At 36.5% G+C, this 13,532-nt stretch overlaps 1 protein-coding gene across 1 annotated transcript in view; it reads right to left on the bottom strand.

Moving 5' to 3' along the window:
* FAF1 (Fas associated factor 1) overlaps positions 1-13,532 on the bottom strand; it is a 152,625-nt gene that overhangs the window by 48,824 nt on the left and 90,269 nt on the right. Inside the window, exons 9-11 of the mRNA XM_058843358.1 lie at positions 2,441-2,536; positions 1,679-1,805; positions 756-819 (exon numbers count right to left, since the gene is read on the bottom strand). Of these exons, the coding sequence (XP_058699341.1) occupies positions 756-819; positions 1,679-1,805; positions 2,441-2,536 (287 nt within the window). The remainder of the gene's footprint in view (positions 1-755; positions 820-1,678; positions 1,806-2,440; positions 2,537-13,532) is intronic.

Raw genomic sequence — 13,532 nt, forward strand, 5'->3', positions numbered from 1 at the left:
CTTTATCATAAAAACATTCTGTTTACACATGTAGATACCTTAAGTTCTACACAATTTTCTATAAAATTTTTCAATCATAACTTATCTCCTCTCTTTATTCTATTCTTAAAGGTTAATTGAAGGCTATTATTGCATTACACATTAATGCATCTTATACACATAAAGGAACATCTCATCACAGGAGTGAAAACAGAAGGCACATAAACTTTGCATTACTTTGCAGCTTCTGCCTATTCAATCAAACAAGCAACTGTTTAACAGTGCATGATTTGGTAGTATAAAGTTTTTTAAAAATCCAGAACTTTTAAAAGTCAGTATTTGCCCAGCCACTTTGCTATTGTGAAAACTCTCACAGCACTATGTATATATTTTTCAATATTAATTAATTTCAGCTTTCCTGTTTTGCATATCATAATAAAATTATCATATATAACCAGGCTTTCTCATCCTTCTGGACCTTTATATAATTAAGTAATGATATTACATAGTGGCAAAATAAATAAGACAAGAATCAACCATTCCAGCTTGGGCTGAGAAATAATTTTATTTCAGAAGCAGTTCTAGTAGCAGAGTTAGAAATAAAATAAATTAGTTTAGGATGTCTAAATATGCTGTATTCCATTAGAATTAGAATTTAGAATCTCTAAATATGCTATAATTTCACAAGAAAACATGTACACTTGGTTTATTTTTATTTTCATTATTTGCTAACATAGTTTGTAATAAGAATTGCACAGTTAACAGGCTAAGCTTACCTTGAAGAAAACTCTGCTGTAAATTGTAATAAGGCATCTCCTTCATTTTCAGCATTTTCTGGCACTTAAAAAATATTAAAAAAATAATAAAAATAAATAATGCAACCTTATGAAAACAGGTTTTAATATGCAAACACATTCACTTGACAGGCCTTTCATGTTCCCAGATCACTGAAGTGTTCCCAAGAGACCATATAAACTTCAACAAAGACTATCTACTACGAACCTTTCGAAAGACAAGAAATTTCCAGAGGGTCTCATGAATATATTCAGGTTTTCCAAACAGTAAAATTCTCAGGTCCAGTGTAATGTGATATATCACTTGCTCAGAGTTAGCAGTCTGACTTACTTTAAGGCTTGAAAGGCTCAACTCTTCCTATCCATAGTGTTAAAAAGTTTTCCATATTATTACATATATTTGCTGTCAAAAAACTTCTAATGAAGTAACACTAATGCAAGCCTAAAGTAAATAAAGAGTATGCAAGAATTGCATGTAGGAGGTAACTGACTGCTCAATCCTTTTCATAATTCAAGGGCAAATAATCACCAAGAAACTAGATTAGCATAATGACTAAAACATTAATCAAAAACAGAATCTGTAGAATTTTCAAAACAGGCAAGTGGAAATCTAGTTATCTACTAGTTATCTGGGTGCATTTGGATAGAGATCAGAATTTCTCTGATTTCATTTGTTACTCATCAATTTTAAATTAAATAATTATTCTTCAGTTGCAAGGTTAGAAATTTCCCTCCATGGAAAGGTGTTTTTATAGTTGCCAGCTATGTGTGCAGTATTTTCCTTTGATACATCCATCAGAGGTGTATCCTATCAAAAGATACTTTCCAGTTTCTAATTCTGCAGACTCCTCACACCTCTCTGCCTTCAGCTCTGCTGTACAACCCCAGTTCATTGTAACTCTTACTCATTGGCGATTTCCTCAAGGCAGATGATGCTACTCCAAACATTTCTCCATCATCAACTCCAAACTCAGTAGCATCTTCAAAGTCATCTCCATCACTGTCACTAACCATATGAACATCAGTGCATTGCTGTGTAAAAACAAAACCCAAAATCCACTGTAAGCTTCTATTTCAGACATTTTCAGTGAAATACAAAATACATTCACAGTGACAAATACTTACATATTTCTATAAACACATAATACACTGCAGTTTAATTTTCTATTTTATGCAGCATTATCAAAGGTAATTTTTAACAGAAGTCTGGTGGACAGAAATATTGTGTGACAAAATGCATTATTAAAGAATCTCTGCATACACACAGTTGAGCAAGTTTTATCCAAAGTTAATGCTGTTTTCCATCTAACGGTACCAGAGCTGGCCTAACTGTATAACTGTGAGAAAAAACACACAATGGTGGCTTTTATGTTGGTATTTGACATATCAATATAAAGGAGAAAAATCAAAATTTTAGTGCAGGGAGCTAAGGTCTCATCCCCCACAGTCAGAAGCTTTGCTGGGATTTGCTTGGTTTGTTTTTCTTCCTTTTCTTCAATGACTCATTTGCACAGTCACAATTACGTGCTGCAGGAACTGTAAATGGATTGTTGAAAGATGCAATTCTACTGACCCACTGGACAACAGGAGGGATGGTGACTTCTGCACACCAAGGTGTCCCTGCCTCTTCCTAGAGCAGATTGCTAAATCAGAGATGATGTCCTTACCTCCTCTGACTGCTCCCTTGTTTGTACAGGTGAAGATCTTCTTCCAACTGTGAGTCGATGGCAAGGGAAAGTCAGTCCTGACACAGCTAAAGTCATCTACAAAGCAAGCAATGGTTCTTCATTAAAGCCACAGTCTCAATTAAAGGTTGGGGGGAGGGTTTAAAGTTGTTTAGAGATTCAAAATAAAGACTGCATTATTTTAACACATTCTAAGAAGCCTGAAAAACTAAAATGATTCCTTACACTAAAAATATTCAAGGAGACATCAGCTGAGTTTTACTGAGGTGCATGCACAGAGTATCAAAACAAACTCCATGAACTGCAAACTCCAAAGTGCCTTGAGCTGTTATTTTCTCCTAATCAGTACTGAAGTTTGAAATGTTACTGTACATGCCAACTTTCACAGTGCTATGCTTGGATGATGTAAATGTAGGTTTTTTTTATTGCTAATCAAGGAGCAATTGTTAAAGAAAAGATGCTAAGTATTGATACAAGTAATTAAAAACAGTTAAATCATCTCAAAAAAATATTATTTTGAAAGATCTGTTTATCAGCAGACATTGTAACAGACACAATCACATTGGCAACTTAAAAAATACATTTCTTCTCCTTTTAAATGTCAAGGGTGCAGACCATGTACCTCACGTGAACAAAGATACACGAACCAAACTGGTGACACTGCACAGTCCACAGGATGGATGCTCAGGAGCCAGTGCCAACACAAACAGCATTTCTCCCTGTTGTTGTATGCCCAAATCTCAATTTTTTAAGAACTACCAATAGAAGAAGTCTACTGTCACTTGAAAGACAAAATTATTATGATGCCTGCAAACACACAGCAATAATATCTGAAAATCTGGCCCTATATTGCATTTTAAAATGCATTAATTATAATGCCTGAAAATGAGAACCCTGTGAACCAACTGTGCCATCCTTGCATTTCAAGCTTCTGCCCAGCCTCCTGCCTCTTCTGGAGAGCACATCAGTCCAGGAGAAGTAAGCTTGATGACCACAAATTGCAATTTCAGAAGCACCTAAGACCTATCTGGACTGATTTTACAATGCGAGTAGCTCTTAAATAAAGATAATTGATTATTTTTGGCAATGACAAAGTATTTAATGCTATGCAATTTTCAGTGATGTGTATGTTTAAAACATCATTTCTAATGGTTCCTACAGATGAAACACAGAGAGGACAGAAAAACACCTAGATGCCATAAAACTTATTAGTATTTTTGCAAGATGCAGAACAAAAGGTTTACATTATATATTCCAGAAATACAGCACTCTCCTAATTGGACTGTAAAAACATTAAGGTAAAATACATTTCAGTCATTCTCAACAAAAATCCAAGAATAAATCATAAGCCTTAAATTTCATTTACTGCCATAAGCACTGAAAATACCCCATTTATTTTTTATACATAATTCAGAGCGACTTTCTCACTTGTCTGCTAGAACTCACAAAGATTTAATTTGCTGCAGGTTGAAGCAGGCTGATTAAGCAGGCTGGTTACCAAATGAATGTTAACCTGTCTGAACTAGCCTACTGTCACATTCTCACAGCAAGGTTAAACACAAGTTTAGCTGTGTAAAAAGCTCAGCAATGGTCTTAAAGGAAGTGAGTTATAATACTCTGGAGCAAATGAAATATTAAAGATGACACACAGGTCTAGACCAGTTATCTATGAAACTTCTGTGACAAGAGCATAGGAACTGCATTCTCTGTAATAACCCACCATTTCAATTCTTATTTTTATAAGCTTTTAATAATAAACAAAACCCAACTGTTATAAAACCTGAAACTTTGCCCTGTAGTTATCACACTACACAAAATGCTGGTAAAACACACACACACACACACATTAACCACACACAGACTGCAGCTCCCTCTCTCACAGCATCAAATACCCTGACAGATGCCTGGAAAGGCTCCCGGTATCTCTTACGTGCACATTAAAGAGAGAGTGGTAAGATCAAGCAGGCAGTTATTGTGCTGCTTCATCACTTGGCCCAATTGCAGGGTGTTGCAATTCCAATTTGCAACCCTATATTATAGTGTCAAAGCGTCTCTCAAACACCAGCTAACAGCAGAAGGGGTTCCACATCAGAGCTTGTTTCATCCTACTCTCCAGACAGTTGCTGGAATGTTGGGGGTTTGTGCACATTGGTGTGAGAAATCACCCTTTTCTTTGCTATTTTTTTTTTCTTTCTGAGAAGTTTTTTTTTTGCAAAAGAAATAGCAGCTCTCTCATTCCAAAAAAAACCTGAGAGGCATCAACATTCGTCTAGAATAAAGTTATCTTCATTCAAAGATAGAGTTCTCTTGCTAAGAAAGGCTCTTGTACCACAACAGCTCAAGCTTTATTTTGGAAATCATAAAAAACACCAAGACTAAGCAAAAGATTGTTTTCCAGGCATCTCAGCAAACATTTTCCTAGCACAGTGAATGCAGGCCAAGGTACTGATGGGAGCAGCACTCAAGTGTCTCAGTGGCAAGAACTGTAGATCTCACACTGGTCTTGGAGAGGTTTTTCTTTCTCAATACTGTACCTGCCACCTCCCAAACAGAGATGCAGAACTTTATCACTGCAATAAATTATCATTGTGTTTCAGCCACCTTCCCATGGAAATGGACAAAATCCTTATACCAACCCCACCACTGAAAAAGTGGTTTGTAGCCTGAGTACCTGATTACTCATATTCTCTAGCTTGTGAGCCCATCTGGCTGTGAAAAAATTCTTAAGTCAGTCACTTTTCTGAATTTTTCTTTTTGCATGAAAATCACACGAGGTTGGTACCAGAGCTTGAATGGGATGGCTTCCACATGCACAAGAAAAGACACTGGAAATACACTTGCAGGACTTGTGCATGAATGACAAGCTAGATATAGGTTATGAAAGAAATAATAGACTAAAGCAAAAATAAATAAGATTTTTTTTTTAGGCAGGGAACCTATGATATGCAAATCAAACTGTCTCGGAACTGAAAGGCACATGAGGTGGAAAGTGAAACAGAATCACAAATAAGGAAAATTAATTGCAAAAAGTAACTCCAGAGCCAGATCTTTTTTCCAACACTGCATAGACACTGTTGTGCTTATTTAAAGTTTAAGCAGTCTCCTATTTGGCTTCCTCTATCTTTTAAGAAGGACAATAAAATTGAAGATTTCAAACATTTCAGGGAGAGTGGCAGCAGGAGAGTCTCCTGTTAGGAGACAGCAGATACTAAATGGATTCAATACCTCTGGTATTCAAAAAGGTACAACCTGGACTAAAATCACACAAAAGGTTATTTGAAATAGATTTTAACAACTAAGAGAAAGATCACTACAAAATCAAACAATTTAGAGAGGGCAGAAATAGTCTGGTGCTCAGTTGTGCTTTCCAACTCTAAGACACTAATACTATTTGTAAATGCTCAGCGTGAGATGATTTGTTTTTCAATTGCCAGCATTAGCAATTGAGGGATAAAGTCAAGCAACATCTTTTCTGATCCAAACATGTAGAATTCCTTGTCAACCTTCCAGATTAACCCAGAAATATTTGCCAAATCTGGAGTAAGACCAGATGCTTTAAACAATAAATTATTCTTCCTGTTAGAAAGTATTAGTTTTATGTAGAAGCTTCTAGAAATATAATTCAGACCAATCTAAACCCACTATTTTTTTCCCAAACACTTCATGATACAAATACGTCTGCAGGACAGAAAGAAATCAATGAGAGCATGTAATTCCAGAGTGCTGCCATCTCATGCTCAGAATAATATGAAAAATTACAAGCCCATAATCTCAAAACCTTGTATCTTCTAGAAAGAGTTTGCACAACTTAATTCCCACTCTTGCAGACTTCTGACATTACAAATGAAGGAACAAACTCAGTCTCTTGTACCAGAGATATTTAATCAAGATGCTGAAGATGTGAGAAAGATAAACAGTAGAAGGAACACGAAGCAACGATACCAGCAGAGAACTCCAGCTGCAGAACTCACTCCACTGAGACATGCTGATACAAAAATTATAAACTCGGTGGACTGCATCAGGAAAGGAGTAATTGGATGTGACAAATTGCCCTTCCTCATGTTCAGCCACACACTGATGGAGAAAAACAGAATCTCAAAAGAGATTTGAATGGCAACTATACCTAATGAGGAAAATGAAGGAAGCTGTAAGTGCTTTCTAGTGCACTACAGAATATAGCTGGGACACCCAAAGTGTCCAGTTTAAGGCAATAACCTGTAAAGAATGGGACATTCTTCCTCATCCTCAATTACTGAGAGCTTGTGCTGCTCACAGGATACTTGCCATCAAGGGACACCATCTCTGAAAAGAAAAAAAGCTTTTCATAAAAAATAAGAAAATATAATGTTTAAGGAAGGCAGGAATATTGGTTTAATTTGTGGTCATCATTAAGTTTTTGATTATTACAAGAGCAAAGAGGGTTTTGAGGTTTTGGAAGGAATGTCTGGGCACTCTGATTTGGTTTCATGTACATTAAACCAAATGCATCTATCTAAATATATGGACCTGTAAATCAGAGCAAGTTATTAAATGGAGCCCTTCAACTGTACTTGTCAATTAAAAAAAAAAAACAACCAAAACAACCAGATTTTGGCTGTTTAAAAGGCCATTGAAAAGAAGAAACTGTTTCAATCACTGTAACAAGGTAATTTTATTGTTCAAACGACTCAAATGACAAATTCTTTCCAACTCATTGGAGAGGTATTTTTCCATGACAAAATATTTTCAAATACCATTTTTTTTGGCATAAAGTAGAGATTCTTGATCATTTGTTCTCAGAAATTCAAAGGTCAAACTGTAAATCTTACAAAGCATCAGACAGAAATTCAGAGAACACTTGATCCATGCACAAAGGAGAAGATTCTATCAGTGATGCCAGATTTCACTTACACACACACAGCAAGTGAAGCAACAGGCATTATCTGAAAATGGCAAGCCAAAACCAAAATCTTGCAGTGGACAAACCTTCTGGATTTTTAATATAAAAAAAGATCCTAAAAAGAAATGTAATTTCTGTATAACTTCACTGATATGAATCAGTCTGATTATTCAAGTAGCTGAACTTGAAATACAGAATCGTGTTTGGCTGTATACAATCTGCTACAATAGGAAACTAAATAGGGGAACTCTCATAGCATGATCTTCTATTGAGGTAAAGGAAAAAAATCAATTTTCTGCTTTTAATACTCAGAGATAAAGTAAGCAAACAAAATTCTGGTGTACAAAATAAAAAGCATGTTTTCTAATACTTGACTCTCCCCCATAAATCTCCCATAAAAAAGGCTCTTTCTAAAGGTTGCTTAGCAGGCTGAAGTGCACACATAGGGGTTTACAATACACATTTATCACACGAAAACATTTTCAATCAGAAACGAATGCAGTGTTACCTACAGACTGAAACCTAATCCTGGTTCAAATACCCCATGTGATAGCCCTTTCACCATGCCCAAAATGTGAGTTGCTTACCTTTTCCATTTACTAGTTTACTCACTGATATATGGCTTAAGAATAAGAAATAAACATGATCAAGTATATTTCATAACACTCAATTACTCAAAATAACTTGAGAGGTGCCTGTAGCAAAATACTCAATAACTGGCATGTGTCTCCTCTGTGAAAATTTCATTCCTATATATTGTGATCATTTTTCTTGTTGGATTTTTTTCCCCCTCATCAGATAAGAGAAGGGATAAGGACAGAGGGCTGAGCTAGGAGCATTATCAAGCATTTCAATTTTCATATTAAATTTACTATTCTTTTTTGTGACTTTTTATTAGAGCATAGCTGATTTCCTGAGTAAGTTAAATGCCAATTTATCGCATGGATGGATGGATGGAGTGATTTTCTTGAAGATACAGGAAAAAAAGTTGCATTTTTAACACAACTATATGGAGTTTGAAAAGGAACAAAAACTTTGAGAAGGAAAACTCTGAGAAGGAACATTTCTGTCCTTGTTTTTCTAGCAAATGTTCTATGTATATGGTATTACTAGATGGACTTGGATACAAGGTATTTTAGGGACCAAATGCTTTCATTGCCCAAGTGCACTGACGGTAGATAACATAATAAGACAAAACAAATGATAAACCAATCTAGTTGGAACAGCTAGAAAATCAGTTATTCTTCTTGCTGGTTACTATCTGAGCTAGACTGGTCAGGCTGCTCCACAGCTGAGGCTCACTCACATTGCCATTTTCCTTTTGTAACCTATCCTTTTTGAGATTGAAGGAAAAGCAAGGAATATTTGTGTGGTGGACAAGATACAGCAATTAATGTGGAATATAGGAAAATCCAAGTGTACAAGGCAGGGGGGAGAGGTAGAGCAAAGTGAGTGAAGTTTTGTTTTCACACTTGAAATACAAGAGTAGGAAGCTTTTCATTAAACAAACAGTTGAATAAAATTGTGGTTTCTAAGTGCATTCAGCACAGTCCTTGCATGTGAATATCAAAACAGGGGGAATAAAAGTATGGGAACTCTGGAAATCTTTTGCAGTTCTCCAGAGATTATCAGATGGCTTCACACTCCACTGGCTGGAGATCCAAATAGAGAAACCAATCCATACAAGAAGGACATGGTGGACTCCCAGGCAACTCAAGCCGTTTCTGAGGATACTCCAAGTCTCATCATTTCAAGAAAAATGACACAAGAGAGTTTTCATATGAGCTTGTTCTTGCCATGGCTGCAGTTCCTGGTGTTTAACCAAGCATTATTAACAGTGTGTGGGCAGCCTGTTATGTTCAGACAAACCCTCACAGAATTCCTTGGGAACAAACAGGTGGTCAACACTTCCAAACCCATCATTTGTCACTGTATAATTATTCAATAAATCACCTATCTTCAATGTATAATCTCACAAAGTGATACATGATTTAAGAATTCCTGTATGTTCATATTTTTAACATGTTTAAAATTATGTTTAAAGCTTGAAGAGATTAAAGATTTTCTGTGAATTAATGTTTATCCTTTGGCTTGTTTTTTTCTCAAAAGTTAGCAAGTATTTTCCAGTAGTAACAAGCTTTAAAATTACTTCTATCCATACTGAAATACACAGTATACACAAAACAAGTGTTATCACGCCAACAAAGAGCAAGTATTCCAATGTAAAATGGAGGTACATTGCAATTCAAAAAGTAAATCTATTAAATACATTATTTTAGTTGACTGCAACAAGGGCTTTTTTGTACTATGCAGTCAATTGATTCAGAAAGATTTACTATCCAGAACTGAAGGGCTCTCTTCAGTCTGTACTGCTCAACCAGACATTGTTATCAAAGTTCGGTACATAATATTAAAAAAAAGAAATCAAACATCCAAAGTTTGTCTACTGCCATGTAAGCTCTTATCCCTCCTTAAATAACAATAAAAAGTGGATGTAATTCCACATTAGGCACTTTGTCTTTTGACATCAAATAGCATTAGCTGGGAAAAACAGTCAAGTATGCTTGAGGTTTGTTTGTTTTATTAAACTATTGCACAAATATGAAAATGAACAGAAGAGTTTAAAACATTTGACAGCCCTTGAAATTAACTTCCTCTGGAAAATAACTTCATTTTCATTATGCATCTCCAATAAAAAGAAAAAAAATCTTGACAGGTATTCAACGTTTCATTTTAAACACTAACTGGATGAAAAAAACATCTCTAGCGTGGAGTGTGTTCAGGTTATAAATCAGTAATGCTTATTTTAACTCCTCACAAAGTGTTGTTGAGATAATTACTGCTGACAGCTTTATTCAAGGTTCATTTCACTTTTTCTACTATTTTTCCCCTGTTAGAAGTTCAGCAGGGCCCATGGGAAGATCCACCCCTCACACCTGTTAGGGTTCTTCATGTTACTGAGGCCAGTTTGGACACGTCACTTCAAATTAGCATTGTGCCAGAGCGCTGTGACAATTACTTATCGCAGGTTTAACTTGAAAAAAAGTTTCTAATCCAGCCACAAGAACAGTGTCAGAGTACGTAATTTAAACCTGTCAACACAGGTTGTAGGAAATTCATTCCAAGGATTTCAGTCATGTTCCCATGGTAGATCTCTGAACTATAATGAAGCTTAAAATCACAAAGGAATGCTACAGAGTTAAAACACAGGATCCAAAAGTTTGAAAGGGTCTGAAGGGGAAAAAAAGAAGTGTCTGAACTATTACTCATGTTTTAAAATTTGAAAAATTCTTTAGATTAGGATTAAGAGACTGCCGTGTTAATTCTCCAAAATTCTGAAAGGCTGCTGCATATTGTCCTGGGGTGACAATTTTGCTGCAGTGTGAAGGCACAATCCTGGCAGATCTTTACATGTGCTGAAGGCAGAAGTATGGTGAAGCAGCTCTGGAATTATCTTGAGGACAGTGTGGGAGGCTGGAGGAGATCCAAGGCACTATTTTAGGGTGTGTGAGTGAGGAGGGCACTCGTGTCCTTCAGACGCCAGGCGAGGGATGCTGGCATTGCAGCAACAACCACTCTAAAGGCAGCGCCACAAAACACAAGGAGATTCTTGTGAGCTTGAGAAAAAGTGGTGCCTGGTGCTCTGGGAACACCCAGCCCTGGTGTGCTGGTTGAACACACATGCCAATTTTTGCTATGGCCCCTGTTAATCACCAGCCATGCTACTGTGCATCTACCCCTCTCGTTTGCTGGCTGAATGAAAATTATCCCTGGTTTTGATTACTTCTCATTTGACTGAGCCTAGTTAGGCAAATTAGGAATTAAAGCAGAAGGACAGCTACTGTAGTACTTCATGTTGCTTCAAACCACAAATATATTTAAAGGAAACAAAAAGAAAATAATATTTCCTCATACAACAGATTCTGCTGAAAAAGAGATATACTTGAGAGACTGAAATAAATACCCATGATCACTTACAGAGCTCATTCTTCTTGTTAGACAAAAACTGTAAATATTAAAAAGGATGAAAAATCTGCCAAGCCATTTGCAGCTATTTGAAACACAGGGTAACAGAATTAAATAAACGCTGAAAGACCTGGAACACAGTTAAGTATAGACCGTGAGGCTAATTGTGGATCTTGAGTTAATTACTTTCCACTGATACGTTTTCTCAATGGTCTTTTACATGAGTTTTTTCTTTCCTCAGTCTGAACCCCAAGGCAATTCAGCGTGCTAGCCTCCAAACTCTGGGTGATTCATTGTGTACTTCTGCCTTAGGATTTTTAGTTCATGCAGAGAAAGCCAGGCTTTCACATCAAGTTGATGTTAATGTGCACTGACAAAGCAACAGTAAAGGAGCTTCATGTTTGTCACAACGTGCACTCTTTAATTTAGTAATTGCTTTATACTGATATGCAAATAATGACACATTTCCCAAATTTCCAGTTCCTCAGCAATGCTTTCGCTAATTACCCAGTGGTTAAAACTTACGCATGTAAATTGGTTCAGTGAGTTTATTAATAAGTACACCTGTGTGAACTGATCTATAAAACACACATGCCTGGGAACAGGTCATAACTCACTGTACATTCCTGAAGGTCTCTGGAACTGAAAAAAAACCAATTCTCTAACTAAAACAAGATAAATTATAACTAACAGAGTGTTATTCACAGATATGATGGGATTCCCAACCTTTCCTAAGCTAAAGAGAGACTGTCTTTGGGTGACAACAAATACCAGGAGTCAAAGCATTCATCAAGAGAGGGATCAAGGTAAAGAAATGAAAAGGTCAATGAAAAAAATACCTCTAGCACCTGAAAACATGAAAAAGGGCCAGTGTTCACTCATCCATCAGTTCTCTGTGGATGACCACTGCTTTGAAGTCTGCTTACACTGTTATGTGTTACAGTGTACTCTTACTTTTGATACTCTAACATGAAAAATTCAGCAGCACGGATGTCTGATGGATTCAGACTCAACAACTGAAAAAAACACTCAACAGAGTTAACCTGTCTTCCTATATTCCCTTTCCACAAAATTGTCCTGTTTTATTTGCTGGCTTTTATTTCCAACACAGTCTGTTAAATTTCTGGTATTTTCTTTATGTAACTATGTAACTGCCATAGAATATAGACACTATAATAATTGTTTTTACTAAGTCTGATCTCAAATCACTTATTTTTTGCTATTCAGAAGGGACACAAAGCCATTAATAGGTTTTTAAGCTCAGGAACAAGTAAAATAATAAACAGTATAAACTAACAACACTTCATCCACATCACATATTGCCCACAGATATTCACAGACACACCTTGGGAACTGCTTTACATGCACAAAGAGTATCAGCCAAACACTTGGCACATTTCTGGTCTGTGGTGGGATGCCATTTACTTCACAACATTGTACAACGCTTTGGATGGCAAACAGAGAAGTGCCTGGATATGTTTCCAGCACTATATAATTCCTTGGCACAGTTCAAGCAGTTGTGCTAGCAGAACTGCTTCCAAAAAAAAAAAAATGCTTCAAACACTGATAGGATTTTTATGCTGCCTCTTCTTCATGGATATCGTTTTCTGAGGAATTGGATTTCTGCAATGTTAGCTCTTGGAAACACAGTGGTACTGACTTCTAAAAATGAGCCTCTAAAAAGGATGATTGTTTCCTATTTTCTGTTTCTCTTACCTGGAATGTGTATCTTCTAGTGAAGTTCTGCTCTGCTTATAATAGCAGAGCTTCATTACAAAGACACGAGCACCACTGTGATAATCCTCCAGGAATAATGCAATTACCACTTATCAAACAGGTGTCTGCTGTATTCCAAGGAGATTATCACTTCCTATTCTACTCTCAGAGAGCACAGAATAAAAGAGAAGCTGCTACTATTAAATGACTAAGGGGAAAAGGAGTCTTTGATAACAGCTCCTGCCAGCATCTCTCAGCAGGGCATGAAGCAAATATAGTCCTTCTATAACAAATTGGCACTGAAATGAGTGTTTTGGTTTCTGTAAAACGAGTTAAAGCACCTAAATAAGACCACTCCTGTTAATTCAATCTGAAGCATCTGTCTCTGTTTCTACATGGAATATTCCAAGAATCCCAGCACCTCCAGCCTTATGCCAAACCATGCCCCTTGTGAGTAGTCCTGAAGAGGAACTCTGCCTGCCCCAGCAAAAATGGGTTGCAGAGCTGCTCCAT

Source organism: Poecile atricapillus, chromosome 7, assembly GCF_030490865.1.
Source record: "Poecile atricapillus isolate bPoeAtr1 chromosome 7, bPoeAtr1.hap1, whole genome shotgun sequence".
Taxonomy (NCBI): Eukaryota; Metazoa; Chordata; class Aves; order Passeriformes; family Paridae; genus Poecile; species Poecile atricapillus.